The sequence below is a fragment of the Dermacentor variabilis genome, chromosome 4, assembly GCF_050947875.1.
Source record: "Dermacentor variabilis isolate Ectoservices chromosome 4, ASM5094787v1, whole genome shotgun sequence".
NCBI classification, from domain to species: domain Eukaryota; kingdom Metazoa; phylum Arthropoda; class Arachnida; order Ixodida; family Ixodidae; genus Dermacentor; species Dermacentor variabilis.
Genome location: NC_134571.1, coordinates 62,847,874 through 62,864,169, shown reverse-complemented (window position 1 = coordinate 62,864,169; position 16,296 = coordinate 62,847,874). Strand labels below are relative to the sequence as shown.

Sequence of the window (16,296 nt, the reverse complement as noted above, 5' to 3'; positions counted from 1 at the left end):
AAACTACGAAACGGGACCTGCCATGCTGTCTAAAAGGTAAGCAAGATAATTTCCTTACCCTGCGCTGTATCATAAGTTCGGCGCAGGTTTTAGCCTCCTGAAGGTCTGTCGGGCCATCAGGAGGGCCTTGGTTCATGTGGGGGCCAACATCCAAGACGATGGCGACAGCTTCCTAGAAAACGTCAGGCAGCACAGTTATCAATGGAATTGTGCAGTGAACAGTGATAATCGACCACAACTTTTTTATTATTATTTACAACCCTTGGCAGCCGGAGGCGATCGCGTAAAAGACGGTACAATCCGTCGAAAGACGCAATTGAAGTGCACTTTAATCGCACAGGCCAAGAACTACTGCATCGTGATTCACATAGCCGTGGCAGCCAATCTAGACAGCATTATTCTTGCAATATTATAATCGTGACAAAAATGTAACCGCAGCAAAAACTAAAGCTTTGACAGCAATTTCTGACGTCAATCACCTGTCTGATCACCAGGCATCACCAGGCATTGTTAACGCGACTGAAAGGCATAATCTGCCAACTCTCTCAGTTGCGGCGCCCATTCCCACTGCCTTTGCCAAGTCACACATTTGTTCCGATGACTTGTTAGTGTAGCGTTTCTAAAACTGCTGGAAGCATACTTTTTGTCGCCGCGTGCATGCCTTGAGCAGCCATTTTTAAAGGCAAGCATGGCGTGTTTGTCAACAAGAGCGCGTAGTGAGCGCGCGCCGGTCACTTTCACGAGGTAGAAAACAAAAAGCAAAATATAACAGTAGCTATATGTCATATATTTGAGCTACGTTATTGCAATTGAAAACCATGCTGTGCTGTTTAATATAAAATCAGAAACGCAACAGCATGCCTAATGAAACAATTGGCAAGCTCATTCCGCTAGCCCACCTTATTTGCCGCCATTACGCCAGTCTATGTAGAGAAATGGAGCGATGACTAAATTAACCGCCCTTCTATGACAACCTTCTTTTGGCTTATATTTTCTGACATAAAAAGTCATAAGACGACAATTTAAAATGAAAAAAAATTTGTCTCTAGTTGCAAAATTAAATAAAGGGAAAATGAACTAAATAATTGAGCTGGTACTTGATAACAACCAAACTTTCACTGAGAAAAATAGATGGCAGCAGCCACTGTACTTCATCAGGCCCACAAATTCTAGCTTTCAGTTCCAGTTCCAGCTCAAGCGAAACAAACGGAACCAACAAGCTACTTTATTACTTAACACAACACTCTATGACATGGTCAGCATGGCGAAAAGCTGTAGCAACCAGCAGGTGCCTTAAGCGACATAATTTGACTATTTGATTGTTGCCGAGCGCAAGTCTGTCCATAGGTTACGTTACGTGCCGTGTGCATTCAACCGGTATGGCAAGCGCGCGATGCGGTGGGCGGTGTCAGTGCACTCTGTGCTCGTTGCTCTTTAAGCATAACCGGCATCGCTTCGCTGCCCGTCTTGGTAAGCACCAAGCAGACTGTTGCGCTGCGTTCTTGCTAGGCACGTTATGGTTGTTTCGATAAATATTCCGTATGCCTTTCGTGCTTTTCTCCAAGCAGAAAGACGCATCGGTTACTCCTTTCGCGGCCTGACATGTCTGCTACAGAGCAGGCGACCGCGTATATTGCGCAGGCATAATTCGTACTTTATTTTTTTACACAGTTATATAATTGTCGCCAGTGTTTTCTGCGCCTGTAAATTATTTTGAGGTTTGAGTTTTTCCATAACATTTCTATAACAGAATTAAAACTGTGCAAGCATGCATATACAAGTGGCCTCATTTCTGTACTTTGGTAGCTTGATGACATGATTGTGCCGCGAACCGCAAAACCGGAAACTGAAGCTTTTGCCTAAACGAACGGAACAATATGACAGATCGTTGAATTAGAGCTCATGAAGATGCAGTATATCTCGCTGATCTGAACGGATCGCGTTTTGAAGAGCGCGCACTTGCGTCGCGCTTAGCGAAGCACCCGACTCGTTTATTGCCGCAATTGTGAGTCTTGCACCTAGCGCTTGGAATCATGTTTCACAACGACCGCGGTCGTTTGCTCAGGCGCGTGCAATCTCGACCTGCGCGTACGTGGCATGCGTTGTCGTTTCCGTGTGGTAAATGAATCACTATACCGCATCATGAGATAAGCGCGCACGGACAGCTTTGGTTGCCGCTTTCTTAATGAAGCTCCTATTACGAACATAAAAATTCTGCAGGAGCTACAGAATGGGCACCCGGCGTGACATTAAGTACTGGATAGTTTTACGTAACTTAATTCACTTGGATGACATCCAGGAGGCCTCATGAATTTCAAGTGTCAGCTCAAGCTAATGTGCGTTCAAGTGAAGCACACACACACACAAACACACACACACACACACACACACACACACACACACACACACACACACACACACACACACACACACACACACACACACACACACACACACACACACACACACACACACACACACACACACACACACACACACACACACACACACACACACACACACACACACACACACACACACACACACACACACACATACACACACACACACAAACATAAATTAAGGAGCTCGCTATACATGTGTTACATGTTGTGCTTACAGTTTAGTGCGAACAGTCAAATAAACAAATTGTAGCTGGAAAACAAAAAAATCTGCCGTATTAGATTGTGACACTAATTGAACTGTAATAAAATTAAACATTGTTTTAGATTATCAGAGTTCATTGTTTATTCTATAATGTGTAAGTAAGTAGGGTATAGAAAGCTTCATGAAAAAAATAATTAATTCTGTAGTTTTATGTGCCAGAACTACAATCTGATTGTGAGGCACGCCATAATGGGGGCTCCAGATTAATTTTTACCAACAGGGGTTGCAGGCAATGTACAGTATACAAGCATCTTTGCATTCTGTCGTCATAGGAATACAGCCACCATGGCCAGGATAGAACCTGTGATTTTGTGCTCAGCCACTCGATCAACACCATAGCCACTGGGCTACGGTGGTGAATATTAAAAATTGTTCACTCATAGTTACCAGCATTCGTGTAGCAAGAAATTTTAGAAAATTTGTTTTGAGAAAGTTAAGAGGGAAAAGGTTTTTCGACACCAAACAGATGCATTTGCTAGTAGTTAAAATACCATTAACTTTGTAACACAGCTCCTGCTGCATATAGCACACTTTCAACTGTTTGGAGGTGCTTCAAATTGAAAAAAAAAATTAGAAATTGGAAATATTAATTCTTAAAAAAATTTTTTTTTCAGATAGTCATATATATCTTAACGGACATGCCAATCAAATTTTAAATCTGAAGCAACAGGATTGTATAGTAAACATGTTCTAAGCCTAGCTTGTACCCCGGTTGGCATTGAATGCGCATCATATACTACACCTTGGGAGACCCGGTTTTTCCATTGCATAATTCTCAAACATGCACGCCTACGTTATTTTGCCACTAAGTATTTGTTGGTGAAAAGAGCAAGCTTCTTCCCTCCGACAACACAAATACACACAAAAATCTAGCTGCATTGGATTTTCGGGGACTCTTTCTGGCTATGTCAACCTATCTTCATCGTTCACAACATTGCCCTCGAACTACTTTTAGCAGGGCCTCAGACACGCAAGCCAGCAGAAACAAGGGGGGAACCTGCAAGTAAAAACTCGCCTGTGTAGCATGACAGCAAGGTTTCACAAATGCATATTTCAAACATTTAGAAGCAGGTGCTGTTCTTGCCATTTTACAATTGAGAGCCAAGGGGCAAGAAATTGTTTACAGCACACTGGGATGGCACATCTAACAGAGAGAGGGTTGTCAGGAACATGCAAGTGCGAACAACTGTAATTTCCTTAACGGGAGTCTTGTATGGGAAATTAAGACCTTTCCTGTGTTTAAAGACATTTAGATTGTCAGATACACTGTGGTAAAACATGGTAACTTCTTTCCATAAAGCAATTAAAAATATAATTGACATACCTAAAGGTATAAGGATACAGAATCTGCCATTATCTAAGAAATTAATTCCATATTGATGCTGGTAAAAACAATATTACTCTGTACTGGCACTATGCTTTATCTGATACAAATAGCTGTACTTCTACATGAACAACTAATTCCCAAAACATAAAGCAATTGCACCCAGGTAGAATCCTAGAAAAGCTAAAGAAAACTTTCTAGTGTAATACCAGCAACTTTTTGGAATGAGTAACTGTAATTTCCTCATGTAGGAAAGTGCAGCCTCTGGAAGCTTTGTGAGGTACAGAATAGACTTCCTCCTCATATATAGAAAATAGATGGCCAATTGAGCAATTTATCTGGAGCAAAGTTACTACAGCAAAATAATTATTTTGTAAGAAAGGGTCATTCAGTTCCGATGAATTCAGCTGCTTCAAAATGGACTGACTGTGCATACATGACAGTAACTGCTAAGTAATTTCCAAAAGTAACTTTTTACCTAAGAAGGGCTTTTGGCTTGGGAGCCTTTAAAAATAAAGAAAAGGAAATAAAACAGTGAGGGGCTGTAGCCTGTGCAATCGGTTATGCCCTTAGTGAGGCTATAGACAAACCCAGTTCTTTACGTAGAGAAACCACCTTAGATATTTCCGTAAGTGCAGGCTGGCTGTTATGACTGAAGTCCTGCTCATGAGCTTGAGCTGTCTTTTCATAAAAGGCACTCAACGTCACCGCAAAACCGCATTTATCAGCCACCAAGCAAAGGCCACTATATGCTTTAAAGAAGTTGCCACAACTTCAATAGACTTTCTTTCCTTGTGAGCAGCTCTCTGTTAACCCATGAGGCTGTGCACTCTCTTCCAGCGGGCATCCTTGTTGGTCCCCTGGCTCAGCCATGCTGGATGCACTTCATTTAAAACAAGTGCAACATGTTTGCAGCAATCCTTGGTGGTGTCCTAAACTTTGGCCCTTTGTTTGAGGAGTTACTCTGCTACATTCTGCAGAACCTGGACGTCAATGAAAATCATCCCCAAGCACTTAGGCAGCTATGTTAGCAGTAGTCATTGCCACTGGAATTCCATGCACTGTGTAGTCAATTTCTTCAAGGAATGAAATTTTGCCTCAACTGGTATTTGGGTTAGGCAAAACATTTTAACCAGCCCTGCAGTTATGGCAGTTGTCGATAACAACTTCGAATGAAAAATCCTGGAGCGTATAGGGCAGTCTATGGGTGGCTTTACATTTCAGATCAACATGAATACATCATAAGGCACAAGGCAATTCTTCAAGAAATAAGCAGGTAGCTTTGCCTTTCTGTATGTAAAATAAATATAGTGAACATTGAAGTCAGGCGTAGAGAAACACGTAAAAGGATCCACTGTATTTGAAAGATAACCTAATAGAACATATTTATGCCCTAGATTATGTGGTTTTATATTTGAAATATGTGGTGTAAGCAAGCTAGAGTGATGACAGATACAGCATCGGCAATGTGTTGAGTAACTTGAGACACTACGCAAGTATCTCAAGTAATAACTTTAATCCACACATCGCTATAATCCTGTAACATTAAAAGTGCATGCTATCAGTGCTTGCTGTAGAGTAACATTTATTCTTGATTAAAGAAGAAACATTTGTTTGACTTACCACAACAGATTAAAAAAAAAGCAACATGAATCCAAAAAAACTATAGTTGATTAGTATTACAGCCATATCCATGCTTCAAGAAGCTTCACTTGCTTGCAGGGTTGACAACAATGCACTCGTACCTCTGCAATTTGAGAGAATGTGGCCATTTGTGCATCAGCAGTACATGCGTTGACTCTTCATGCACTTGTTTATAGCACTGCTGCTGTAAATGAACAGCATTCTTACTGTTCCCCTTTACGACGCCTGCTCCCCAGCCAGCTTATCGTGGTGTTCAGGTTTTGTGGGTGTACAGTCTGGTATGGTCGCCTTCTCAAGTGGCCTTGGAGCCCTGGAGGCACCCAGCTGCAGTCATTGGCACCAAGTGTGAAGCGCTGCCAATGTTGGGAGTTGGAGTTTATTTCACCACAGTGTTTCAATGTTTACATATTCATACATGAGGCAAAGATACAATGTGTGGTGTGGAATGCGGGAAAAAAGCTGCGACATAAACGCAGCTTGACTGGCCCCACATCCCAGCAATACAAGGCAGAAAAGTGACAAGTTGGTCAGGCTGTCAGGCCAGTTTCAGCTTGATAGTGATGACTCTAGTTCCAAGCATTGTCGCAGGGTTTTTTGTCATTTTCATTCATCTATTTGTTCTGCTTGCGCTGCAAACTCTTCATTGCCCACCTGTGAACCTGTGCGCTTCCCTCATTATTTACCATTTCATTTCCCTTCAATTTTTTGCTTAACAACTACTGAAGCTCTAAAGTGATGCCATATTGTTGTGTCCTAGCAATTATTTTTCTGATGAGGTCACAGTGCCTTTTCCACAGAGATTATAAGGAATCACAATTATTTCTATAAGAGACCCATAAGTGGCATGCTGTTTATAGGGACAGGGAGGAAAAAACTGTGGTAAAGAAGCCCTCCACATTGGTGTCTCTCGTAGAGCAGCGTGTGGCGTTAAGCAAGAATAAGAATTGAGGGGCTCATTTTTTTGTTGCATGGTTACAGCCACATAAACTCACTGTGGTGGCGTACTGGCTGCGGCGTTGGACTGCTAAGTCTGATGGTGCGGAACTTAATCCCAGTCACCGCAGCTGTATTTCAATGAGGACAAAATGCCAGTGTCTCGTGCATTGGAGCACATTAAAGAACCCCAGGTGATCAAAATTAATCCAGAGTCCCTCACTGTGGTGTGCCTCATAATCAAATCATGGTTCTGGTTTGTAAAACTCCAGTATTTAAAGCCAACAGACAATGAGAGGTGCATCGGAGAGGTGCAGATCAGTTTGGCATATTCTCTTGAATCTAAACATACCTGTCCTTTTCACCTTAAACTTGGGCTACTGCTGCTGCTGCCCAGGCCTGCATTGTAGTCTTTCAAGAAGGCAGCTTCACAGGTAGGTTCACTATAACAAAGGGCAATTTGTTATCTTATACAGACAGTAGCAAAAACGGTTTGTGCAGTAGCACGTAACTTCATGTCAAATGACAGCACAAATGTGTGGCTGGTAAATGAATGGCAAAAAAATAAATGGCTGCATGACTGTATTTTCTCTTAATATTCACTTTATCTATAAATGTACTTCTTGCTCGTACTTTGCTATAAAATGTCTTATTTTCTTTCAATCTAAGTCCTTTTCCACTTTGACCACCACAGGGGCACGAAAAGAAAATGAGCATGCTTAGATGGCATGTTTGCCTTCATGTGGCTTAGATCACAGTTAAAAAGTGGCAGTGCTATGGTTTTCCAGTGTTGCACAATTGGAATTGGTGGGTGGCTGTAGGCATCGCTGACTTCTTGACAATGGCCATTTCGAAAATTGCGTCCTGGTTGGCGATTTCTTATCGGTCTGACATGGGGCTTTGAAATGCTTCTTTTTATCTTGAATTCTCGGTGCTTGTTTGTCTTCTGGCTACGTATCTGCTTAGAGATAATGACTGCAAAAGTATTGTTAAGTGACAGCTGAGCATTTACGAAGAAGAAAGAGCCTTTGTTCTCTAGGACACTTAGTTTTTACTTCAAAAATCTGTTTAAGCTTGCTGATTCCTTAAGTGTAGTCATTGTTTACACTTTCTGATAGTGCAGTGTTGTAGTTCCTTGTTTTCCAGGACAAGCAACCTTTACTTTAATATCTCTTGTTTAAGCTTTGTATCACTGTTGTCACTGTTTACACTTGTGACAGTGTGGTGCTGACAAATTCCTTTGCTTTTCTTTGGCTTGCTAATGAGAATTTGTCGCAATGTATGTGCCTGATGTCCATTTGACTGTCGCAGTGCTTCTTATTCAAGCCATTTTGCCACATTTTTCATAGCACTAATAGCACAGGTGCCTCTTTTATTAATATAGGGCCTGTCTGCGAGGTAAAGAAGGCTCCTTACAATCTTTTTTTTTTCCGCATTCATTGAGCATTCATTGAGTAAAAAAAATCCAACTAATCCATCTATGCTCCATGTTGCAAAATTCTTTCCCCTGGTTTGAGTAAGTTAATAGGCCTGAAAGTTCTGCAGCCACAAAAGAAATAAAGAAAGAAGAACTTGTACTCAGATCCCTGACTTTTTGGATTTATGATCAAAAGCAATAGAAAAGGTCATTTGGCCTCCATAAGCCACTTAGTAGTTTCAATTCCTTTAGCTCTGAACAGCTTCTCAGTGTTTTGAAGATGACCGTGCTGGGGGAAACCCTTGGTTGCAACATTGCTCTGGAGGATAAGTTCTTGGAAGTGCAATTTATGGAAGACTTTGCAGAAAAGGGTAAAGAGGTATAGTAGCAGAACAAGACACATTGACAGCACCAGCATGCATTTCCATGAGCATTCTGTATTTGTAGCAGGAATACATTCTGTGGACAAAGGTTTTTGTGGATGCAGACCTTTGCAGAGCAGCCAACTTGGAGAACTATAAGAAATGTTCCTTTTATAGGTGCATTAATTGACAAAGTTTACAGTCATGGAAGGTCACCTGGTGGCTGGGCCTTGCCATTGCCAATATTGCAGAGAACAGGCCATCCTAATTTTGAAGAAAGGGAAGATTGTTTCATGCCAACACTAAGAAGTTTCACACCTTGCAGTAGAACTCTTCAGTAAGGCGCAGGTTGGCAGGTTGCTATTATTGCTGTAATTAGGAAATTTTTCTTTCAGCTTTGTCTTTTCAGTGCAACACAGAGTAGGTCAAAGGAATTGTACCAAGATGGCCCAGCAAAATGTCCCTGAAGTCCTAAAGAATGTGTTTGGGTGAGCATTTACTAGCGGAGTAGTCTATTGTTGTAAAAATACTTCTTGTAGCTTTTCAAAAGCACACACATCATTTGCAGCCATGCAAAACTGTCTGCATGAAAACGTAGCTTTTGTGAATAAATGAAAAGGTGGACTTAGAACTTGAAACCATCACAGAAATTGTGACCCGTGCAAATAGCATGTTTTTGCATTGCATTGTGGCTGTAATAAAAACAAATGACATTAGTTATTACTTATGGCAGAACATTGTTGTAGGATTAATGACTGCTGAATTTTTTTACTCCTGGTGAATCTATACAGCGCATTTTGACGCCGCACCTCAGACTTTTCATATTCTGCACATAGTATTCATTGTAAAATTTTTAAGGCCAAGTCAGTTGCTGCCACCTTGAGCATTTAATCTCATGTAACATTGCTGTTGCTAGCAATAGTATGTGGTTAGCAACAGTTAAAAAAAAATCTCATTAGATTTCAGAGTAGTGGAACCTCAATATTTCTTCTAATGCAATGGACAAAAATGGTCACCTAACCTGTCAAAGATGAATCGCAGGCCTTCATATCGAATTTGAGGTTGCTACTAGTGCTAGGATCCAAATGAGGCATTCGCCCAAACAGCTTGACCCTGTAGCGCATGGCTAGGCCATTTACATTGTGACTTCTTGAAAGCTGAAACAATCTGTGTTATACTTTTGTAAAATTATGAATCACCATAATTCTTGAAAGATCTGAATATGAGGACACCAATCCCCAAGACATGTTCACAATTGTCATTCACATTCTCTTTTCTGTCTTCCCCAGCATTGTGGACAAAAGGAAGAGGGAGCTGATTGACATTTTGCGTGAGGCAGTGGCCATCAAAAGTGTCTCGGGCTGGCCTGATGCACGAAATGAGGTTGTCCGGATGATCAACTGGATGAAACAGGTGCGAGTGCCACAGTTGGGTTTATACGCGGTACCTGTTTTTTTTGTAGTCGAAAGCCTTCATACCGTAGTGCTTGGGGATTCTGAAATCATTCATTATAAAGGTCACTTCATTGTAAAAATTGCGCTCCGTAGAACTCGCAATGCAACCCGGACAAAATTGTTTATACAGGTCATCTTGTTGTAGAGGCACTCAATTGTATTGACTTGGTAGGTCCAAATCTTTTTAGTATATAGGTCATGTTTAATCTCAAGCCTGTGCTGAAATTCTTTTTCTTAGCTTTGCTATTCCTTTACAGGCCACCCTTCTGCTTACGTGCAGAGGCCAACCTGCATTCACAGCATTGAAAATCTCATCCTGTGGTTGCTTTAGAAAACTGTTTCACAGCCTGTTGTGAAATATTGGTCCTTGATATGCACTGAAGCGGTGTTTAGGTATTCTGTTATCCAATGCACGAGAAGAGAGTTAACCGAGGGGCCCGATTTTTATTAATCATATCAAAAGAAGCCAACAAAAACACCAAGAACAACACAGGGGAAATTGCTTGTACTTAATAATTGAAATAAAGAAATAAATTATTGTAATTGAAAGTGGATGAAGAAACAACTTGCTGCAGGTGGGGAACGATCCCACGTCTTCGCATTACGCGTGTGATGCTCTGCCAACTGAGGTACCGCAGCGCCGTCTTCCCATCCACTTTCCAGGGTACTTGTGTTACTACTAGAACTAACCCTGAGAGTGTTAGCCAGCGCCACCACTCACAAACCTTGGTGGCGGATGTAGAACATCCTTTCTGCCACAGGCGTCACAAGTACGTGATCTTTTCAGGTGCAAGGGTCAATAAACCCGCACTTGCTACCTGAAGGCATCAATGTGCATTGCACACGTAATGCGAAGACGTGGGATCACTCCCCACCTGCAGCAAGTTGCTTTTTATCCACTTTCAATTACATTAATTTATAATTTCTTTATTTCAATTAGTAAGTACAAGTAACTTCCCCTGTGTTGTCCTTGGTGTCTTTGTTTGTTGGCTTCTTATGATGTTATTCAATGCAGCGATTCTAAAATACGAATGTGTTAGCGCACCCTTTGTGCTTCACTGGAAGTGATGAAGCAAGCGCAGGGAAATAAACTTAAGTGTGATTTCAGCATCTTATTTAGGGATTGTCCACTTCATCTAGCATTAGTATGTGTGTACTGCTGGAGTGCACCATAAAGGTTGGTTGATGAAAGAATTGCCAGATTCCAGTGCTTCTCTTTTTCTCGATTCAACACTTGCGAACATCAGTTATATAGGCTCCTGACTGCTGGGTATGGTTAGCGACTCCCATGTGACCTTGAGAGGAACCTGTGGCACTCCTAGAAGCCTGCAGCTTGTATGCAGAAGCAATTGTGTGCTATGGGCAGCATTGATTTGCAAGCAGTACACATGAGACAGGCCCAGTTACCGGCTGCACCATAAGGTGTCTTTTATTGAGTACCATCCAATTCTTTACCGTTCCTTCATAATGTGTGTGCACCACTCTTGGAGGAAAATCAATCCAAATCACAGCATCTTGGTCAAGGTAAAGTTCTTTTCTGCACAGCTTGATGCTGTCGGTAATTGTCTTATCACCGGCTGACGATGGCGTCAGAGGAGTTGACTGGCAAACAAAGGAAATGTGAACGCACGTGAAGCATGGCAAGCGGAAATGTAGATGTAGGTAGAGAGTGGAGCACGAACTCATTTTAATATTACTGCGGGGAGTATATATAAGGAGCTAGGTGCTGTAACGTATACTTCCACATATGGGCACTTCGGGGCACCCCATGCCACATAAAACCAAAACCCACTGTAATGGAACCCCTGTAGCAGTGTCTGTCTCAGTTTTGCGTAGTCCGTAGAGTCTTCAGCAGACATGCATCCTACCACTGTTAACGCTTCCCCCGTGAGACAAACATAGTGAAAATATCACTATCGCTATCTCACGGTCACTATATATCTATTTCAAGGCTCCCCTCCCACTGTCAGCCACTTTTGCCTCTGTCACGTCCACATGTTTGTGAAACAATGGCTTTTGTTTTAGCAAATATTCGTAGCTATCTTCCGAAGAGAGAGTCAGTGGAAGCTTTTCTTGATGATAACGGCACCAATATCGCTATATTTACAGAACCGTGGCTCTCCGAAAATATCCTAGCCGAGGAACTGCTTGACAACAATAAACCGTTTTTCATCTACAAACGTGACATGGTATCGCACAGGGGTGGGGGTGTTTTAGCCTTTATTAAAACCAGCCTTAATTCTTCTCTTCTTACGACTCATTCCTGCCATGAAATTCTTTGTGTCAGAATTACTCTTTCCACAAGCACATGCATAGTTATTGCATGTTATCGCCCTCCTGACAGTGACAGTTCCTTTACTACTGATATTTACTCAGTTCTGCTCGATCTTAATACTCGTTTTCCTAACGCCAATTACATCCTCTGCGGTGACCTTAATTTCCCTGACATCGACTGGGGAAACTTGTGCGCATTTTCTTGTCAATCGAAAGATCTCCTTGACGTTGTCATGGACATTCAACCTCAGCCAAATAGTAAACTTTCCTACACGTGGCAGTAACACCCTTGATTTAGTCTTTACGTCCAGCCCTGAACTCATCCAATCCATATCGAGCACTGACAGTTTCAGTGATCACAAAAGAGTTATTTTCAACCTATCACTTTCGTTTTCCCAACGGCAGCATTCTGTTAAGTTCATTCGCGATTATAAAAAGGGAGACTTTGCCCGTATCAACTCGGAGCTTGAGAACTTTTTTTTTTTTTTTTTTCATTTCAGGCATCTAATAGGTCTGTCGAAGAAAACTGACTAGCTTTCAAAAATAAACTTTCAGAACTGATCGAAACCTATGTTCCGCTGATATGCATTCGCGGCGACTCCAACAAGCCCTGGCATTCTAACTCCTTCAGGAGGCTTTCTCAAAAGAAAAAACGTCTTTTTCATGAAGCTAAAGGAACTGTGTTGGCTTATAGATGGAAGAAATATTTTGCGTGCCTACAGGATTACACGCGTCTCCTTAGGTGTACAGAAAGAGTTTTTCCATAATGATCTGTATGGCATTCTACAAACCCCCAAAAATTCTGGTGGATGTTATCACACAAATCAAACAACACTTATTGCATTACCCTATTATATCCGGATTGTTCACAGGTGCCTCCAGAACTTCGATTTGACGTCATGAACTCTTATTTTACATCAGTCTTCACACATGAGCCTGCCTGGAATACACCACACCAAAAATTTTTTAACTTTCCTGCGATGGGCCCCTATCAACACCACTACTGCTGGCATTTGTGCTCTGATAGACAAACTAAACTTGTCCAGTGCCGCCGGACCTGACAACATCACTGCGAAGATATTAAAACATACAAAAAATGTATCTTCTCATTTTCTAAAAATAATCTTTGATCAATCTCTTGCGAACAGTTCTATACCTAGTGACTGGAAAATTAACACAGTTGTTCCTGTGTTCAAGGCTGGCAGCCGAAGCGACCCATCGAATTATCGTCCTATTTCATTAACTTGCATACCATGTAAATTTCTTGAGCATATTATATACTCGCATATTGCATCCCACCTGAATTCCAACTCCTTCTTCAAAAATTAGCATGGCTTTCGTCATGGCTATTCATGTGAATCAGTTATCTGAGTTTACCATGGACCTTCATTTAAACCTTGGTTGTTTGTTCCAAACCGATGTCATCTATCTTGATTTCTCCAAAGCATTCTCCAATTCTACTTGCGTCACCTCCGGAGTACCACAGAAGTCTGTGTTGGGTCCGCTTCTCTTAATTTTTATAAATGACCTCCCACTCAACATCTCATCCACCATCCGCCTTTTCGCAGATGATTGCATTATCTACCGGCGTATAAATACTAAAGACGATCAAGCTGCCCTTCAGAATGATCTGAAGCTTATTGAAAATTGGTGCACATTGTGGATGGTGGAACTAAACACTAGGAAGTGCAGTTTTATGCAAATTCCTCAGAAGCGCTTTATTTTAACTTATCCTTACTCTTTATTTTCTGAGGACCTATTGCAGGTAGAATCTTATCGTTACCTTGGCATCACAATCAATAGCAAATTAACTTGGGTTGACCATATCACAAAAATCACGGCCGACGCTTCACGTACACTTGGTTTTATCAGAAGATCACTTCCCACTTCCCCTGCTAACATATGAAAATTGGCATATGAAACTTTTGTCCGCAGTAGGCTTGAATGTGCATCCGCGATCTGGAGTCCTGATCAGTCCTACCTAATTAACATACTTGAATCCATCCAGAACCGTGCAGCATGCTTCATATTGTCGACATACGACTTTCATTCCAGCGTAAGCTCCATTAAACTACCACTTGGCCTCACTTCCTTAGCTCTCAGACGAAAAGTTGCGCGCCTGTGTTTATTCCACAAGTTATATTTCAATTTTCCCTATCTGCGTGGTTCCCTTATATCTCCTCCCATTCGTACATTGCGCCGCCTATTCAATTCAAATAGCGTCCAACGACTTCATGGCTCCACTAATGCTTTTAACAAGTCCTTCTTCCCAACCGCAATTGAAGAATGGAACCTGCTGCCCAATTCACTAACTAATGAGCACGACGTGACAAGGTTTAAGGCGATGTTGTTAAATCATCTCGGTTGACATGTTTCTTTTTGCTCCGATTTGTGTTCATATGAAATTTTATCCCTTTTCCGGTATTGAGTTTTTTTTTCCCCTGTTACCATTGTGTACTCGCCTTGCTGCCCTAACCATTCCCTGACGTGTGTGGCGCTTGTAGCATAAAGGCAATACTGGCGAACACCGTTTTAACTATCACATTCTTTGCTTCTTTTTATGGCCCTGTGTTGCATTGTTATATTTTTATGACCTTTATTTTTATTATCTACCTTGTACACGCTCCCCCATTATGTAATATCCCAACAGGGGCCTTTAAGGGACAATAAATGATGATGATGATGAGGGCCCACTTGTCTGTTGGCCAACCTTGGCTTTGGCCACCCTCTCAAATCTCAGTATGTATACATCCAATTCATCTCTATCCTCACTATAGGGCAGAATCATCTTGTGTAGGCTGCGAAAACTCTGACCACCACTTGTGCCGTCGTCTGTAGAACTCATATTTGCATGCTGTGCCTCTACAGCTCAACGTCGTTCCTCAAAGAGGGCTTCTTCAGCCTCCATGCGAGCTAGCTCCCGCTCATGATCTGCCTGTGCTGCTGTGCGTGTGTCCTCTCGTTCTTTCGCTCTTTGGTCCCGCATTTCCTTCTGCTCAGTGCTCGCCCATGCCTGCAACGCCTCTCCATTCAGCCCCATCACCTTCCCTAGCTCCACTAGCGTTCTCTTCTTATCCATTCTCATCTACTGCACACAAACAATGGAGGCTCTAAGATGGAAACAGCTTCGTCCTGTCGCGAACGCCAGAAATTGTGATGATTATGGACGTTCGTCACTATAGTTCATGTGTCTTAGGACGAGAAAAGATGTGTAAGAAACACAAGTAGGCAAAAACAAATGTTTATCTTTCGCACAAACGATGGGCAAAAGAAAGGAAAGGAAAAGAAAACGCAACAGCATCACAGATCAAGCTTCAGGTTCAGGGAAAAACAGGTAGTTAAGACAACCAAGCTTACACCAACGTTCGGTGCATCAAGAGTCCAAAAGACCATCTCACAGTTTGGGTCGTGACAGCTCGCTTGTTGTTGCACGGTACGGTCGCCGAGGCAGAGGTGGCCTGGTTGCTGCGGCTGGAACCGTCGGTGGCACACTGCTGTGCTACCGTATGCGGTGCCTGCCTACGTTGAGGACACCACTGCGATGTCCGGCCACAACTCATGAGGACCACGACCCAGGGTCGACCCATGCGGGCAGCACCTCGGTAGGCCTTGACCAGGAATGACCCTCGGCAGCAACTGCGCCCTGGCAGGAGCCGCTCAGCAGGCCTCGTCCTTGGTCCCGGAACAGGCCTCCACATCTGGCTCTTGGTCACTGAGCTGCAGCAGGAACAACGGCAGTTCTTTCCGAGCGTCGCACTCGATCTGCTACCACTGTGGCTTCGCCGCTTGAGCTCTTCCACACGTTCTTCCCCTAGCTCTTTTTTTTTTTCGTTCTTTTTTTCTTCCAGCTCTCGTGCTGCCTGCCCTCAGCTCGCTTTTTTCACTTTGGTGTCCAATTTCTTCAAACTTGCTATTCTTCCAAGTCCACAAGTCGCTGCGTACACGTGAAAAAAAAACATATAAAAAGGATTATTGTGTCCTTTCCCCACACCCACGATAAAGATTCACGAGGCCACAAATTCCATGGCGCATACCTCTTTTTCACACAAGATTGTGCGGTTCCTGAGCCAAAGTGTGATGAACAAACACAATCAGCCCATTTTCTAGCTCATAAATGTTATTAGCAAAAAAAAAAAATTCTCAAGACTTATGAAAGTGCTGAAAAACGTGAATTCCATTATTAGAGTAATGCTAGAGTAATATGAAATTGGTGCAAGCTTG

The 16,296-nt window shown here is 42.3% G+C and overlaps 2 protein-coding genes across 4 annotated transcripts in view; one reads left to right on the top strand and one right to left on the bottom strand.

The window, feature by feature from the left end:
- Positions 1–978, bottom strand: part of Ku80 (X-ray repair cross-complementing protein 5 Ku80) — a 29,343-nt gene extending 28,365 nt beyond the window's left edge. Inside the window, exons 1-2 of one of the 2 annotated variants that reach the window (XM_075689312.1) lie at positions 900–978; positions 59–172 (exon numbers count right to left, since the gene is read on the bottom strand). In XM_075689312.1, coding sequence (XP_075545427.1) covers positions 59–172; positions 900–914 — 129 coding nt within the window. In that variant the 5' untranslated portion in view covers positions 915–978. Of the gene's footprint in view, positions 1–58; positions 173–479; positions 648–899 lie in introns of those variants that run through there. The other variant, XM_075689313.1, reaches the window with a different exon arrangement.
- A 263-nt stretch (positions 979–1,241) lies between these two features.
- Cndp2 (Cytosolic non-specific dipeptidase 2) overlaps positions 1,242–16,296 on the top strand; it is a 38,507-nt gene continuing 23,452 nt past the window's right edge. Inside the window, exons 1-4 of one of the 2 annotated variants that reach the window (XM_075689315.1) lie at positions 1,242–1,470; positions 6,966–7,002; positions 8,743–8,835; positions 9,637–9,760. In XM_075689315.1, coding sequence (XP_075545430.1) covers positions 1,380–1,470; positions 6,966–7,002; positions 8,743–8,835; positions 9,637–9,760 — 345 coding nt within the window. In that variant the 5' untranslated portion in view covers positions 1,242–1,379. The remainder of the gene's footprint in view (positions 1,471–6,965; positions 7,003–8,742; positions 8,836–9,636; positions 9,761–16,296) is intronic. The other variant, XM_075689316.1, reaches the window with a different exon arrangement.